This window comes from Marmota monax, unplaced genomic scaffold (assembly GCF_021218885.2).
Source record: "Marmota monax isolate L192 unplaced genomic scaffold, Marmota_monax_Labrador192_F-V1.1 WCK01_AAM20220418_F8-fsc00633, whole genome shotgun sequence".
Lineage (NCBI taxonomy): Eukaryota > Metazoa > Chordata > Mammalia > Rodentia > Sciuridae > Marmota > Marmota monax.
The window spans coordinates 582,885-600,598 of record NW_026695216.1 but is presented as its reverse complement, the minus strand read 5'-3'; the positions used below and the strand labels follow the sequence as shown (position 1 = coordinate 600,598).

General features: G+C 58.0%; 1 protein-coding gene across 1 annotated transcript in view; it reads left to right on the top strand.

Moving 5' to 3' along the window:
• Positions 1 to 15,514, top strand: part of Tpo (thyroid peroxidase) — a 43,632-nt gene extending 28,118 nt beyond the window's left edge. The window contains exons 12-16 of the mRNA XM_046431972.1: positions 845 to 1,015; positions 4,833 to 4,964; positions 8,566 to 8,665; positions 13,839 to 13,956; positions 15,071 to 15,514. Coding sequence (XP_046287928.1) covers positions 845 to 1,015; positions 4,833 to 4,964; positions 8,566 to 8,665; positions 13,839 to 13,956; positions 15,071 to 15,109 — 560 coding nt within the window. The 3' untranslated portion in view covers positions 15,110 to 15,514. The remainder of the gene's footprint in view (positions 1 to 844; positions 1,016 to 4,832; positions 4,965 to 8,565; positions 8,666 to 13,838; positions 13,957 to 15,070) is intronic.
• Positions 15,515 to 17,714: the final 2,200 nt, after the last annotated feature.

Sequence of the window (17,714 nt, the reverse complement as noted above, 5' to 3'; positions counted from 1 at the left end):
ACCACACACACCACACCTACACCACACACACCACACCTATACCACACACCACACACACCACACCTATACCACACACCACACACACCACACCTATACCACACAGACAACACACACCACGCCTACACTATACCATGCACACCACACGTCGCACCTATATCACACAGACAACACACGCCACACATAGCACACCTACACCATGTACACCACAACTACACCGCATACACCACACCTACACTACACACACCACACACACCACACCTGCACCACACATACCGCAACTACACTACACAAATCACACCTACATCACACACACCACACACACCACACACACCACACTGGGCTGACTGCAGCAAGCCAGATTGGCAGGGAGAACCGCACCTGCACCACACACACCGTAACTACACTACACACACCACACACACACCACACACACCACACCTGTACCACACACACCACACCTATACCACACACACCACACACACCACACCTACACCACACACGGTACACATCTTACTCACATCACACACATATCACACCCTACACATACATGCACACTATATGTACACACACCAGACACATTGCATACACACCATACATACAGACACTACACACACCATACACACCTCACACACAGTGCGCACACCCACACACACCATGCACATACTGGGAGACACGTGTTTCTGGCACATCTGTCCTAGATGGGAAGCAGACAGTGAGCACAGCCCTCTGAAGCCCCGTCTCCAGGTGGCCTGTCTGCAGGGCTGGGCTGGCCTAGAGGTGTGATGAGTGTCCGCCTGCGTCTTCCCTTGAGGTCTGACTGCACTGTGTCCTTGGCCCCACACAGGTGGCAAGTGTGGCTTCCCAGACCAGGTGGACAATGGGGGCTTCGTGCACTGCGAGGAGTCTGGGACGCAGGTGCTGGTGTATTCCTGTCACCACGGGTTCGTGCTGCAAGGGCAGGAGCGGGTCAGCTGCACCCAGGACGGGTGGGACCTCCAGCCCCCCGTGTGCAAAGGTCAGTACTACCCAGGGGCATGTGGGTGAGGGACGATCCCAGAGCACCTGCTGTGTGAAGAGCAATGCCACAAAACCCGTCCTCCTGGCCAGTAGCTCTGCACGGCGGAGCTGCTCCAGCCCAGCCAGTCAGACTCGCCATGGCCGGCCACTCCCAGGGCGCCCGGACTGCAGAGCGCCAGGACGGCAGCATCGAGCATGATTGACAGAGCCGCTTGGGCCCGGGGAGAGAACAAGGAGCCAGGCAGCCACCCAGAGAGAACCCACAGAGCAAGTTTCCCAGATGGAGTGGCAGAGGAGGTTCCCACCCCAGGCCGAGGAGTCACACCGGCCCATGGCCCGCCAAGCCCAGGAGGAAAGAGGCCATGCAAGGACGCACGTGTTTGCAGCAGAAACAAGACAGAGCACAGGGGACGTAGTGGGTTTGCAGCAGAGACAAGACAGAGCCCAAGAGTTTAGGTTCTGCAGAGTTGAGTGTGGGAGAAGAGATAGCTCTGAGATGGTGGCACTGGCCACACAGCAGGGGCCTGGGCTCCATGCTGCCGTGCAGCCTGCTTGCAAGTGACCAAGGTGGTCCAATCTATGCTGTCCACTTCCTGCAGCAAAACATTTTGTTTAGATTTTGAAATTCCAAGATATTTGGGCCTTGAAGGGTTGCGATGGCCAGTTACTTCCAGACCCTGACAGTGAATCAGAGACCCAAAGTATCTGCCTGGTCAGATGTCGGTGTGGCCACCACACCAGCCATCCCAGGTGCCACTGAGGACAGACAGGGGTGAGGAGGAGCAGCCCAGCAGCGGCTGGGGAGGGCGTCTGGAGAACCTGCTGAGAACATCCTGGCTCTTGGAGCTGATGGGAGCAAACAGATCAGACGTCTGCTGGGGAGGGGAGCCCAGGCCAGAACAGGAGCCCCAGCTGCTGAACAGCTTCTCACTCCCAGATTCACACCCGCAGGAAGTGAGCTGGGGAGGCTCAGGCAGAGACCCCTGGCCCATCGGGGTTTGGGCATGACAGATGATGGACCTGGAGAGCTGCAGGGGCTGCCTGTGCCCAGAGAACAGGACAAGGACATTTCCTCCGGGGACACACTTGAGGAAGCTCCCTTTGCAGAAGCCCACCTGACCTGAACGTGCCCCTCCTGGGTCCTCATCACTCAGACCGTTGCGCTCTGCGGCTCAGCCCTCAGTGGCCGACACGAGGCACCTGGAAGGACCCTGTGGCGTCCCACGTGGGAGGCCGTCTTGAGGAGAAGCTGGCGTGCACCAGGCTCCCCCGAGCCGCTCTGCCTGGTGTGCTGACGCAGGCTCGCCTCACTTCCCCGAGTGTGAGAACCTGCGCACTTTGCACGTCCGTCCCGGCTTTCTGACTGCCAAGCTCTTTCCAGGGGTTCTGTGAGGAGCCAAGGGAAAAGGTGCCCGAGCTCTCGAGGGAACCACCCTGCAGCTCCTTGGGCTGACCGTCGCCCGGGTGTGGCTGGCCTGCAGTCCACGTGGCTTTGCTGTCTTAGCTCCTGGTGCGCACCTTCCTGCTGGACCATGTGATGACACGCAGCCGCTCCTCTGCTTCCCCCTGGGTCTTCACCCCGACCATCAAGGCTCCCTGAAGTTCAGACGGGTTGCTTGCCAGGCACAGTGGGCCAGCTCCGTAGGTGGACGGGCCTGGTGCCCTGTGGCATCAGAGCCTTTGGCATCGTGGCCTCCGCCCAGCAGAGTGAGTGCTCATGGGGGCTCTGCGGCCAGCAGCACCTTGAACCCACCCGAGCCAGGCTCTTCCAGGAGATCCTGGGAGATGGGGACACTGCCTGTGAATCAGAGACCCTGGACCAGTCCTGACCCTCTCCTTGCTCTGGCCACTGACCTGCTGGAAATCCAGTTGCTCCCCAGGAGCTAAGTTTCTGTGTGCCACCGGGTGTCCAGGGGCCTGGTGAGGATGGCCGGGTGGTCAGCTCACTGGTGGTCAACTAGTCCCTCGGTGAAGGCACAGAGTGGAGAACAGGGCCCCTGCCCGTCACTGTCAATGTGGCGAGTGCTCGAAGGCGGGTCTGCACTCCCACCCCAGAGCTGTCCTGCAGAGCCAGCTGACAGAGGTGGCCAGCCTAGAGCCTCAGCCACGGCGTACACCAAGAACACGTGAGTCACAGAGGAAAGTGCGCGAGCAGACCTGTTGACGTCCTCTAAAGCAGGGACACAGGCTTGTGTGTGCCATGTACTTAACGTCTTCCTGAAAGGGCAGAGAGCGTGGCATGACCCCAGAGCTCGCTCACGTCATTACCTCAGCAGAGCGAGACGGCAGGGGAGAGGGAGAGGTGCCGACTTCTGTTTGTACAACTCTGGTTTTGTCTTACGACACTTATAATCAAAGTGTCATATTCTTCAAACAAATTACAAAAGGCCCAACAATGAAAAACTCATGCGATAAATGCACCCGCTTACATACCCAGCTATTTTACCATACCTTGTTCCTGCACTGAAAGTCTCTAAATCAAGAATCACGGGAACAAAGTAGACTCTTCAGTGCCTGATAGAAGGACCGTTCACTTTTACGGTAGATGGCCATGAATGGTCAAGCAGATCCTAAGCCAATCCACTTGTCACTGTGTCCTCTGCTGTGACAGGACCTCACAAGAACAGCTGAATGCTTGATGCAGGAAATCAACAAGGGTCTTCTCTACTCCAGCCTCCTTCTCACTGAAATCCACCCGTGTGCAGAACCGACAGAACCAACAGGTCCTTGTCAGGACCCTAGGTGCTTCAGCACTGAGCTCCACAGACAAAAACTGTCGGCCAGTGGCTTTTTCACTGATTGTTGTCAAAGGGTTTTGCAACCAATGAAAGTGACCAAGTGCTACAGAAAATGAGGTTTACACTAGCACACATCTGCCGAGGTGGGCAATGCCTCCACCGCCGTCTGCATGCAGATCCTGGCACACAGTCTGCTCCTCCTCGTGAAAAACCCAGGGGCCCTGTCAGAGGGCGCCTGCAGAGGGCTCCAGGGGCTGGGACGCTGCCGTCTGCTGCTCTTCCTTGGTGAGGAACACCAGGCCGGGGGCAGCGCTCTGGCTCCTGACGTGCTTCTGACTGGTGGACAGGTCACTACGTAGAGCGCCTGACCCAGCTGGGTGCCTCTGGAGAGGGACTGACCCACTGTACCTCAGAGGGGCCTTATTTGGAGCAGGGTCTTTCAGGTGCCGTCAAGCTGAACTGAGGGTGGGCCTCGTCCCACGCCCAACACCTGTAGGGAATGAGGAGAGACAGGCCAAGCCACTGTGCAGGGACTGCAGGGGCCACCGAGGGCCACCAGCAGGCAGTGAAGCTGGGCGTGGCAGGGAAAGGCCGTCGCTGGGGCCTCAGGACGCCTGGGCCTGGGCGTGGGCCGAGGAGCAGAGACCGGGTCTCTGACGGGTCTTGGCATGTGCTTGACTCAGAAGGAGTCTGGCCAGGCTGAACCCAGTGCTGGTGGCCAGGGCAGAAAAGGGCTTGGCCTGGGGTCCAGTGTCCATCCTTGGCTGCTTCTGAAGAGATGTGGAAGGCTGGGGGACAGGGTGGGCATGCGCGGAGGCTCTGTGTGCAGAGGGAGGTCGGCACTGCTGGACCACGGCCTGCCGGGCTGGGCAGGCACAGCAGGGCCAACAGGAGCCTGTGCACCTCCCCATATTCTCCCTGTGGGCGTCAGCCAGCAAGAGGTGGGCACTGGGGTCTGAGGGTGGCAGCCCCGGTCCTCTGCACCAGGGCTGGGCCTGAATCCGGGCTGCCTGCTGGAGGGGCCGGGGCAGGGAGGGCCGCTCTCCTCCGGCTGATGACCTCGCGTTGTTTTCCCAGATGTGGACGAGTGTGCAGACCTCACGCGCCCGCCCTGCCACGCCTCTGCCCAGTGCAGGAACACCAAGGGCAGCTTCCTGTGTGTGTGCACCGACCCCTACGTGCTGGGCGAGGACCAGCGGACCTGCGTGGGTGAGCGCCTCCTGGCTGTGTCGAGGGCACCCCGTGTTCAGCGCAGTCAGTCAGGAGAGCGCTTCTGAGCTCTGCTGCCGGGGGGCAGGGTGGGGCCTGAGGCCACCTTGCCTAGCAAGAGACTGTCACCCAGGGGCTCTGTGCCCAGTGCGCGTGGGCTGGGACCCAGAGCTCCCACTCCGTGTCAACCCCAGTTGGCCACACAGCTGGCCTGTCCAGAAACAGGCGTGTCCAGAGATTCTTCAGCTTCTCTCCTTCAAGCTCACACCCCTCTGCCCTGGCCCCGGGCAGCAAGGGGTCTGCCTGTAGGTCTGTCTGTCCCACGGGAACTGGGTGCTCACCAAAGTCCTTCAGGGTGACGCTCCGCTCTGCTTCAGGGACAGTGTTCACCCTCACCAGAGGTTAGGGAGGGCCTGCCATCAGCTGGGCACTGCTGCAAACCTTCCGCTGATCATCCGCTGAGTTGTCTCTGAGGGAAGCACTGTGATTAATCCCCACTTTTCAGATGAGGAGTCTGGGGAACAGAGAAGTTGAGTGACTTTCTCAGGGCCACACAGCCACTCAGTTGCAGAGGTGGGTGTGTCAGTTGGCTTCTAGTTCTTATAAAAAACTATACACTGGGGGAGTTAAAGCGGATTTTATTTAGCTACCACAGTAGGGGAGAGAGACCTTCTTGTGGAACTGAGCTCACTCCCATGAGCAAAGACACTCAGGAGTGTGAATGTGTAGCCTGAGGGCAGAGAGAAGGCCTCATGGATGGGAAATGCGGAGAGGAGCTCACCAGACATAGCGGTCAGCAGGGCATCTTGCTGACCTGGCCTAGAAGAGCCCACTGGCATGAAAGGGCATGCCAAGGTCTGGCCGGAGGAGGTGACTTGGCTGCTGTTGGCACAGCAGGACCATCGCCTGCTGGCCTGGGCTGAGAGGGCCGTAGGCATTGCCCTTTCTGCCCCCACGCTGATGCCGGGAGCCCCTTCCCTGAGCCTCACCACCTGCACCTCTCAGCCACCGCGTCCCCTTTCCCCAAGCCTCCAGGCATGCCCAGCCCCCACACTGCCCCCGTGGCATCCCCCAGAGCTCTGCCGTGCCTTCCTTCTGGAAAGGTCTGTAGTGAAACAGGAAGGCAGGCTACCTCGCACCCCAGGGAGGGCGGGCGGCTCTGCAGCGAACAGCCACTGCACTCTGCCCGTCCTGAGGGATGCTTCACTCTTCTGGTGCCAGGACCAGGACCAGACTCAGCCCCTGGCCAGCCCCCTACTCCACATCTGGACCTCTTCAGCCCCTCGCCCACACCAGGGTGGGCTTCAGGGTGAGCCGGCTGCTTGAGCATCTGGCTTGGCACTGCTGGGCTCTCCGGCCCAAGGCAGGAGTGCCCCTGGCTCCCTCCAGCCACTCTTGCTGCCTCATGGCCTCCTCTCGGGCAGCCTCCTCTCGGGCAGCCTCCTCTCGGGCAGCCTCCTCTCGGGCAGCCTCCTCTCGGGCCATGACGCCCCTTCTCAGCTGCTCTCTTCTCTCAAACCTGCGTTTCCTCAGCCTCCAATTTCGATCACATTTTCTCTATATTTGAATGGATCCTCTTTTTATTTTAAACAAGATCACGCCTGGTCAGGGTAAAGTACAGAAAACTGAAGCTTTCGCACTGAGACTTTTAATGAGACCTTTTGTTTAAAACACCATCCAGGTGCAGACTGGCGAGGTAGCCCGCAGCCGTGCTGACCCTGTACATAGGAGGGCATTCAGGGCTGCTTGGTGCACGCACTTTTGGAGACTCTAGAAAGCTGGTTCAGAAGTGTGCCCAGGTGGCCACGGAGGAAACTTGGGCCCACTTTCAAATTTCCCTGTTGCTATAGCCTCAGAAATATTTGCTGTATTTTTGGTCATGTCTTTTTAGCCTGTGAGATGGCTCTAAGGAGCCCTAGGAAAGACTTCTGTGCCATTCCCAACAGAAGCCACCTCATCTGCCCCTCCTGGACATTCAGCTCAGGACTATCTGCAGAGGGTCTCTCTGAATGTGAATACTGAAGGCAGGAAGATTTTTAGGGAAAAAAAAAAAAAAACAACAGTGTTTCTCCACTCTTCCGTGTTCCACAAGAACCAGAGGTGTCTGAGAGCCAGGCAGACAACAGGCAGGACCCTGTGTCACGGGGCTGGGGTGGGACTGAGGCAGGCCTGCCCGTCAGGCAAGGGTGACAATGGCCTCAGAGTATGACCTCCACCCGGCCCACCCTGTCTCAGGAGCTGGTCTGGAAGGGTGATGGGGGTGCAGGCAGAGGCGGGGTGTACGCTCATGTACAACGACGGCGCAGCAGGGCAGCCTGCTGGCAGTAGGACTGCCAGGCTGGGGCTCAGGGAGGCGGGCTTCATGCCTGCAGAGGCTCTGGGAGCTCCGTGGCGCCCCCAAGTAAAACATTTCCTAGGGAGGGGAGCTGGATCGGGGTGGGAGTTGGGGTGTTCTGCCTGAACTCTTTCCACCCAATAGAAAGCCCAGGAGGTGGTGGAAAGGAAGGCACACTGTCCCCGGCTTGCAGGGGGGAGACACCCTGAGAGTCCATAAGAAGGGGTGGGGACAGAGGGCAGGAAGAAGGGGCGAGGCCGAGAGGAAGCAGCTGGAGGCAGGGTGAGTTCCCCGGTCTGTCCACCCAGACCAGCGGCTGCCTGCCTGACCTCATGGAGGCTGGCCCCGACAACTAGGCCACACCCGGGGAGGTTGCAGTGTATCATCCAAGCAGGAGAGCAGGCCAGGGCTGAGCGTCCAGGCCAGGGCTGAGCGTCCAGGCCAGGGCTGAGCGTCCAGGCCAGCCCTTCCCGCCGGAGGCTCTGCACCTAGTGCTTCCTGCCACAGTGAAAGTCCCAGCCCACCGGTCACTGCTTGACCTCTGCTTGCCCAGACTCCCCGTGGATCATACTGGCTGAGAGGGTCTAAGTTTTAAAAGTGAGTTTCCATCTCTTTCTGGGTTTCTCCTTGGCCACGAACTCTGCTGGAGAGCCGGGAAGGAACTGCTGATCAGCCGTCAGTCAGTAGCAAGCCTAGGACATCAGAGCCGGGCCCCAGCTCACAGCCCACAGAGGCATGGAGCTGGCCTTGAGGGGCCAGAAGCCCTCCTTCGAGGATGAGGCCAGGGAGGTCCCGCCCGGGGAGACACAGCAGCGGTTCCAGCCCCAGCCCTGCAGGGGCCAGGCTTCCTCGCCCAGCCTTCTCGTCTGTGCGAGACCCCACGGCCCTCTGCTTTGGGTCTCTGCCGGCTGCCCGTCCTGCCTCAGGTCAACCTTCTGGTGGCTTCTGCAGAAACCGTGTTGTGCCCACTTCCTTCCTATGGGACCCCAGGCTCCCTGGGCAGGATCGCTCAGGACACTGCGCCCTCCTGCCTGGCAGGGACCTTCCCCTTCTACCCTGCAGCTGCAAGGCAGGTGGCCAGAAGCCAAAGCACTCTCGGGGTCCTGCCCTGTCCCTGCCTCCTCCCAGGCCCCAGAGGCTCAGGGCTTGCTGTCTACAAGGCTTTTCTGGGCCGGTGACTGGCCCCCACGGCTGATGCCGTGAGCCAGGTCAGATGCAGTGCTTCTGCAGCCCAGGTGGCTCCCTGACCCTCTCTGTCCTCGGCAGACTCTGGCAGGCTTCCACGGGCGTCCTGGGTCTCCATGGCACTGGGCGCACTGCTCATCGCCGGCTTGGCAGCCCTCACCTGGACCGTGATCTGCAGGTGGTAAGTCCCACCCCTCTCCTGCTTCCTTAGACCTGGCAGTTTTCTCTCCTCTGGACATGGCCTGCAGCGAAGCTGCCCTGTCACCTGAAGCCATTACAGGTCATGGTGTCCCACACACAGTGGCCCAGAGTCATTCCGTGCCTCGAACCCCGCTTTCTGGGACTTCTGTTGTGCTATGGGCAGAGAAGGTGGGGTGGCCACGCTCAGGCCTTGGGTAGTGTCCTGCCTCTGTGGACAGGGTTCTCAGAGGAAGAGTCTTCTGCACATGGAAAGCCGTAAGTGAAGCCGCGTGTTCGCGGGGAGGACAGCACTGCCATTCGAATGGCCCCACGGCAAGTCTGAGGGCTCCTGTCGCGTCCGGGTGTTCTCTGTGAAGGAACCTGGCTGGGGGTCCTCCGGGACTGGCCTTTCCTTGGCCCTCCGGGAGAGACTCGGGCTCCGTCCTCGCCCTGCTGCGGCTCGCCTGAAGCTCTGAAGAACCAGCTCTGGCCATCACAGATGTCTCACACACTGTGCGTTTCACATAGAAAGTGCTGAAGACAGATAGATGGCCAAGGGGGAGAAGTCGCAGGCGCCCAGCTGGGCCCCAGCGCCCCCGACTCCCAGCAGCACCCGCGTGTGCCTGTGGGCCTCTGGGACTCCACCTGCACACCCTCCCCACAGAGGCCCACCCTCTCTCCTTGGAGCCAGCGACCTCCTCCTTGGGGAAGCAGGAGGGTCTTCCCGGGGTCTGACGCCCTTTCCGGCAGAGCTCTTGCTGCAGGTCTCCAGCAGCACCCGCAGCGCGTCCGAGCGTGGACTGTGGGGGTGTCCTCAAGGAGGCCTCTCGTCTCCCCAGTGGTAGGTCAGGCTGAGGCTCCAGCAGCCTGTGGCTCCGGTGATTCCCAGCGCACCAAGAGACACTGGCCGCCTGAGCTGACTTCTGCACACCTTCCACACAGGCATGTCTTAAAAAGCACAACCGTGAGCCGTAGCCATCCGGGTCACCAGAGTCGTCGCTGCCACAGGGTCCTGTCTGTGGTGGTCACGCGTGGCCTGCTTCTTTCTTTTCTATCTTACCTGCTCTCCGCCCGTTTGCCGGTTGCTGTCTCGTGGTAGAGCCAGTGCGCCATTTCCGTCACAAGCCCTGGACTTCTTTGTGTCATGTGACTCTGTGATCTTCCCAGTGTCTGATTTTCAACCACTGCATTTTCTAGAAGATTCACATTCCTAACAGAACTAATATGGGCTGAAAGTCGGGTGGCCGAGGAACTTGCTCAGGAAGAGGCCGCGTTTGCAGGGGACAGTGTGCACTGGCCAGTGTTGAGACCTGTCCAGCCACCCTTGCTGTGAGTTCCAGGCAGTCCTGTGAGGAAGGGGCTCCTTGAGGGTGGAGTTGTGTCCCTGGGCACATGCTGAAGTCCCCAGCAGAACCTCAGAAGGGGCCTTAGTTGGAAACAGGCTCTTTGCAGATAGGATTGTTGGGATGGGGTCACCTTGGGAAGGGTGGCCCCTATCCAACATGAACAGTGTCCTGATGAGAGGGAGAGATTTGGACACAGGGGCACCTGTGAGGGTGGAGGCAGAGGTCCGTGATGGATCCACAGGCTGGAATGCAGAGGGCCGTCCACCACCACAGCTGGAGAGAGCGGCAGAGCCTACTCACAGCCCCTGGCCTCCACCTCCAGCCTCCAGACCCCAGACAGCCGGTTTCTGTTTTCCCTTTGGGCCTGAGGCTGTCAGGCCCTGTCGCACGCTGCCCTGTGACATGCTTTCCAGCTCACCATGCCACACGTAGGCCACACAGCTGCTGGCCCCCACCGGGAGGCAGAGTGGGATCTCAGCTCAGGACACGCCATGTGCCACCTCTGCAGAGTCCCCCAGAGGTCCTGCCATCCAGCTGTGGCTCTGATAATCTCCAGGGTTTTCTCCCTCTCTGCCGCAAAGCCCTGTTGCTTCTCTGCTCAGGGGAGGTTCCTTTAACTAATCTTCAAACAGCGTCTCGTTTGGGAGAGTGGCAGGAAATGCTCCCTATATTTAAGAATCACTGTCTCTTAAAAGCTTAGACATTACTAATTATTAACTCCCTTAGCAAACCACGACCCATGCTAAGCAGTAAAACTTAAACAGGCTGTGGGCACACAACCCGCGAGTTCTCTGGCTCTGTCACACTTTCTACTGAATGTGCACGTTGCAAAGCTCTGGCCTTACTGGAATTCAGTTCTCACTTGAAATTCCGTATTTTCAGGTGTTTCTGTGAACACCTGTCATTGTCATGAAGATGCCAGCCTGTGTCTGGAAGAAGGGAGACTTGGGCTGTGACACCTCTGGGAGTGTGAGAGGGAGCGTTCTGTCACACTTGACTCCAGGCTCTGGAGCACACACTCAGTGATCAGAATGCGGCTCTTGGCCCGACGCGGGGGCAGTATGAGCTGTGAGCATTTGAGAAGGTACACGTCGGTCACCATCACCAGAACCCCAGTGCTGCTTTTGCGAGGGTCTCGCGGGGCCTCACCACCCAGGTCCCCGTAGATTCCAGTGGCCACGCAGGTGCCCCGTGGCTCAGGCTGCTTGGTGCCAGAGGGCATCTCCTGGCTGTGCTCCTGTGCCAGAGCTCCTCCTCTGTAAGTGCCTGTCTGTCTGCCCTGAGGTCACCCCACGCTCCCCAGGCCTGGCTCACCCCTGGCTTCTTTATTCCTGCATAAGCTCTGGTCCGCCCTCCTCGCCTGCCGGGCATCTGTCCTGCTCTCTCAGGTCGTCTCAGGGTCGGGGTGTGGGGGTCACGTGGAAAGCCTCTGGGCCCCACAGCCTCCCACCACGCACCCCTCCCTGTAGGGAGCAGGTGGACTCAGGTTTAAACTTCAGAAGACTCCAGAAGGTGAGCGACTTGCCCTTTGTGGAGTGATCTGTGCCACAGTCGTAGAGTGAAGGGAATGGAAAAGAAGACAAGCTGACTCTGTAGCACCCTACTGAGGGAGGGCTGGGGCTGGGTCTGAGAGTCCGAATTTTCCCTGCTGTCAAATTACACAGAGAACTCTCAGTCCACAAAGGGAAGGTGGGTGTGCTTTGTGAATGAGGTTGTCCTTACAGTTTAGAGTTTTCAAAAGTGAATGGTCTCTCAGTATCAGATGGTGTCTTTGAAATGGTAGTGAGATCAAGAGCACTTAATGACTTGACCTTAGCTGTTATCTGTCACTTAGGTCCTGGACTCCAGGGTGGGAAGTGCTCCAGAAGCCTAGCAGCTCTGTCTTTGGACCTCCTGTGTTTGACTGAGGGCACTTCCTGTGGGAGAGCACTGAAGGAGATGGAAGTGGCCCCACCAAGTCAGAGGACCCCCTGGCTGTCGGCACAGGGCACGCTGGCCAGGCCACTGGGTCTTACTGAGCCCCATAGCTCCATGAGTATATGAGGACAGCCATCTGATTGCATGGCTGCTGTAAAGGTCACTGATACCACCTACTAGACATCTAATGCATTCCCAGTACACAGTGGGTGCTCAATCAGTGCTAGCCTCTATTGTCATTATATGCTTGAACCATCATGGCAGAGCCCAAGGCTGCCCTGTTAGAGGAAGTTCCCCTCTGCTGCTGAGCAGAGTGCCATGGTGCTGACTGCCCACTGGTAAGAAACCCACCTCCTTCTAGGAGAAGAGATGGAGCTGAGAGGTAGCTCAGGGGTAGTGCCTTTACTGAACCAGTGTGGAGTGGAGCCTCGGTTCCCAGCAGGAAGGGAGACAGCAAGGGAAGAGGAGAAGACAGGTGTTTGGGGCTAGAAAAGATCACACATAAGCAGAAAGTGCTCAGGAGCTTTGCAAACTATCAGGTGGGGATGCCCAGTGTTGGGGACCTTCTTGTAGGAAAACTGTTGCTAAGTCTACTTTCCTGGAGTGCATTTCTGCATAATAACTGCTTTGTACAACTGGGGTATTTTTTTTAATTTTATTTTTTAATTGTGGTTGGACACAATACCTTTATTTTATTTAGTTAGTTTTATGTGGTGCTGAGGACAGAACCCAGGACCTCCCATGTGCTAGGCGAGTGCTCTACTGCTAAGCCACAACCCCAGCCCCATGGGTTGGTTTTTATATAGGATTTGCTTACCTGAGTTTCTGCAGCATACACTTCAGATGTGATCTTTTTGTTTTGCTGTTAAAGTAAGTATTAAAAAACATTTGATCTCCTCGCTGCCTAAGAAAATCATTAAATCATGACCTAGGGATGATTCTCAGTGGCCTGTCCAGCCTGGCAGCCCTCTGGGTCTGTCCACAGAGGAGTGCTTGTGTCCCTGCTTGATCTTACTGCGCATAGCCCTCACGGGGGAGCAGCCAGAGAGCACCGTGCCTGGGGGGTGCCATGTACCCGCAACTGACGATGCTGGTGCAAGATCCCAGTGCGGCCGAGATGCCTGGGGACGGCTTTGGGCTTTTACCTGTGTCTTGGTAAAAAGCAAAAATGTGTAAGGAGATTGGCCTCTGGAAGTTTCAGGTCCTGACTGCTGTTAAACATTTAAACTCAAAAATATAAAATGCCAAGACATATCGCATATTTACTGACAACCTATGGCCTGAAATAAGGTCGAGGTGTCATCCTTGTGAGAAAGCAAACAAGGGCCTCAGATCGATCGATCCTGGATTCCTTCAGACGCAAGGCACTGGAGTCGGGCCACCCACAGCGCCACCCGGAGGCAGAGCCCCTGTGCTGCAATGGCTGCTGCCCCCCCCCCCCCATCAGAAGGGCTGCCTGGAAAGACAGGCTGCCATTGGCCTGGGAATGCTCCTGGATCTCCTCCCTTCTGTGAACACGCCCAGGCTCCAGATGCAGGACAGGGCTGTGGTCAGCAGAGAGCAATCTACTTTCCGGGGACATAGTTAGCTGCCCTGAGGCGCAGAGCTGCAGGGGAGGCCCAGTGCCCCCCCGCAGGGGCAGCCCAGGGAAGTGCCCTGCAAGGAGCCTGTACCAGAAAGGTGGCTTCCTGTGAGGGGACGTCCTCAGAGTCAGGCCAGGGGTGGGGAGCTGGTGGAGTACTTCCCTGGTGAGAGCATCACTGCCACGTGGTCCTTGTCCCCACATGTTCTCACCTGAGGCCAGTGAAAGTCACACACCACGCTGTCCACGCAGCCGAGACCCTGGCCTATCCCACAGCCTTCAGATTTCTCCAAACACCAAGGCCAGTAACTGCATGTCTTGATCCACAGGTCCCGTTCAGATGCAAAGTCCACACTGCCCATCACTGAGAGAGATGCAGAAGGACGCGGAAAATGTCGGGAAGCGGGGACGGCCCAGCGCCGGGCTGCAGCTCGGGACTCAGAGCAGGTGGGTGCACCGTGGCCTGGTCAGGCTGACAACCGGCTACGGATTTCCCACTGAGACCCAGGACCCCGTACAGGCCTTCAGCCTTCCTGCACCTGCGTGGACCCCCTGCCAGTCCCCTGTGGTCTCGGTGGATGTCACAGGTCCTCCCTCTGTTTTCACACAAAGTGTGTTCATGGAGAAGGATGCTTTGTCAGAAGCTGAGCCTACACTTCAAAACACAGCGAATTAGAATCAGTAGACCAGAGCTTAAGACTGAAAATGGCTTCCAGGCACACAAACCCCTCAGCATTTCTTCACTGCCATCTGAGTCCTGGCTGTAATGATGACAATGAATTCACAGAAGCAGAGAGAAAAATGTCGACTTATTGATTTGCTATTTAAAACAGAGTAACTAAACCAGAATGGGAAAAGTCAGTCCATATTTGCTTTCTGCCAGTTGTACCTTTGGGGCCACCCCAAGAGATGCTGTGCTTAGGAGTCCCTTGAGAATCCGACTTCCAGTTTGTAGAAGCAGAGAGCGGCGGCAGGGCAAGGGGTAGTGGGAGATGTGGTCAGGAGCTCAGCGGTTGCGTCAGGAGGAGTGAGTTGGAGATCTCTCCCGCCTGGTGCCTGGCGTGGGCTGTAGTTAACTATAACATACTGTGGAATTCACAGTTGCTGAAAGAATCGACTTTTAAACAAACATCTCACTCCAAGACTAAGTGGTGAGGTAGGTGGCAAGTTGATTACCTTGATATGTAAAATACACCAAAACATCAGGTTTTACCACACAGATACATGCGGTTAGTTGTCAACTGAAGTCTAAACTAAAGTTGCTTGTACACACACTGGGGCCATCCGGATCAGTCCCCTCCTGCCACATGTGCAGAGCAGGGGAGAAAAGGTGCCCCGTGCCTTAGGTGAGCGCAGCCCTTGGGGTCTGCCGTGGAGCAGGAGGACCTGCAGCTGCCCAGGCGCTCACCCACTTGTAGCGAGGGCTTCTCTGAGCTGCGCCCCCCGGCGGTGCTCTCCTGCCCCGAGCTGCCCACCCTACAGGGTCAGGCTGACTGACAGAAGGTGCTTCTGCTCAAGCCTGGCCCACGAGGACTGCGCTCACCATGCCTTCCCTCCCCAGGAGCCGGCCTCTGGGTCCCAGATCCCACTCTGTGAGTAGCAGCCCTCGCAGCTCGGGAATGCCAGCGTCCTCAAGCACAGGTCCCAGGTTGCCTCGCTCAGACCCTTGCTGCACACTGGTGTGGGAACCCTCAGCAGCCTGATGGGAAGCAGGACGGCTCATCTCGCTGGTCCCTGGTGACCTTGACTCCTGCTCCAGGTGCCCCTATGAAGAGTGTGCTTCTCTGGGAGCAAAATCAGTTGGGAGTTTGCTCTGAGCTTCCCAGGAGAGGAGCCAGAGAAGGCCCGGGACCCCCCAGGCTGCCCACTCCTGCTGAACCAGGAGACTCTAGGTGCAAAACAGTTCTGCTCAAATGTCCCCCCAAGACCGTTCGCCCAATACAGGCAAATCTGGCATTACGTTGTAGTTACTGTAAGGCGCAGACAAATAAATCATACAAGGTTACCTGTGTCTCACCCTTTTTTGTAAAGATTGTCTAATTTGTTCCTCCTGGGGAGTTTGCATTAAATGCATGTACTCAGCCTTAGAACATGATTTCCACCACGACCACCCCAGGTGTTTGAGATTGTTCTGCCTTCTGCCATGCCCTTGGTCTCCTTCCCATCACTATAGCAAACACCCGAGATCATCGGCTTAGAGAAGGAAGGTTTCTGCTCAGGGTCACGGCCCCGCCTCCCTGGGAGAACAGAGCTGCTCACCTCATGCCTGAGGCCCTAGGAGGAGAGGACGGACCAGGTCCCCGCGGCACCCTTCATGATATGCCACCAGTGACCTGCCACCTTCCATGTGGCCCCAGCTCCCTGGAGAGCCGCCCTGGGGACCAAGCCTCTGACCCGTGGGCCTTTGGGACACATTTCTCTCCCCCACATCTGGCCACAGCTGGCAGGCTTTACATCCTGCCGCTAGTGCTTGCTTGGGCACAGGGTGCGTGGTGCACAGCCTCTGTCCCGCTCTCCTCTTCTGCACTGGGCTCCTGGCCTCCTGCAGGCCAGGGAGGAGGGCAGTGATCCTGGGAAAGCAAGCCCCTTCAGGGCTGTCCACCAGAGCTGGGCTCTGAGCTGGTGGAATACCACAGGTCAGGACTCACTTGGGCTGTGGCTTCTGGGTGGACGGCAGTCAGACACCACCACCTGCTGGGGGCTGTAGGAATAGCAGAGCCGCCGCTGTTGGTTTCCAGGGTGCTGATGAGCACCTGCCCGCGGAAGTCTCGTTATCTTACCTGGATTCTCGTTTGCTGGCTGGTTGCTTAGAGTTAAACATGCCCAGTTCCTCACTCAGCCGTGGGGTCGAAGACCTGGTTCCCTGTGGGTCGATGCACTGAAATGGGTGGGAGCTGGGTGGCCCACAGCCGGGGATGGCGTCCCAGAGCCTCGGCTCCTGTCACTCCCTCCACACCTGCCAGTCAGGTGGGCTGACCCTGCAGCCAGGAGGTGGAAGGCCAGGTGGCCTCTCACTGGACTGCACCTGCACAAGCAAGTCCGCGTCCAGCCCGTCTGGTGCCCCTCCTGCCCCATGCAGCCCAGAGCCAGTAAGTGGAATGATGGGGGGCACGCCACCCCAGGCAGTGGGCAGTCCGTGCAGAGGAGGAGGCCTGACGCCCACTCTGAGGTGAGCAGGCCTGCCTGGCGGGGATCTGGAGGGACAGAATCTTGAGATCTCCGTCTGACTTTCGCCACACAGGGACACCGCAACAAGGGGTTCTCCAGCAGCTGGGCAGCGCCCCCTTCACCACGAGTGCAGCAGCTTGCTGTCGGGAGGCCTCTCCTGCTTCGGGTTCTCTTGGTGTGTCAGATAGAGAGAACAGGAAAAGGACACTCTCCTGCCCCTTGAGAGGGGCCTCGGATCACCAGAGGGTCCCTATCATCCTGTCAAGTGAAAGGGGAAACGCAAGAAGACTTATACCAAGAAAACTCACGCCTGGTTTGCTGTGGTGGGCTACTAAACGCTGATATTTGTAGTTGGTGTCCACAAAACCTTGGTCCATAAACCCTCCAGTCCCTGTGACCAAATTCAGCTGGAGGTTTAGGACAGAGCAGGTACTGGACTCACAGCAGAACTTCCAAACACTGCTCAGCTGCCTCCTGCAGACCTAGGAAGCACAGAAGGCGGTTCTGTGGGAGGAGTCCCGTCCCTGGCTCCTGCCATTCCCGAGAGCAGCCGGGGTCCAGCCGGGCCATCCTGCCGCCTCTGGCCTGTTGTGCCGTTGGGTGCCTCCCAGGGCTTTCTGACAGCCCTGTTTTCACCCTGTTAGGAAATGCAGGAGATGATGCTGCTTGTGTCTGTGGGCTTTCTCCGGCCAGCTTCCCCTGGAGGGGGAACTTCCCACATACGGAGGCTTTCCTAGCAGGTCGCCCCAAAACTCAGGCATATTTTTCTGTTGCAGAATCCCGTCCCCAGGTCTGGCAGCCAGAGCACAGCTAGGAAAGACTGTGCTGCCTTCCGGCTTCATCTTTGGAAACCCTGGGGTCTGGGCTGGGGATGTGGCTCCAGCGGTAGCGCGCTCGCCTGGCCCGCGTGCGGCCCGGGTTCGATCCTCAGCACCACATACCAACAGAGATGTTGTGTCCGCCGAAAATTAAAAAATAAATATTAAAAAAAAAAAACCCTGGGGTCTGCTTCCTCAGCCCCTACCCCATGGCAGGAG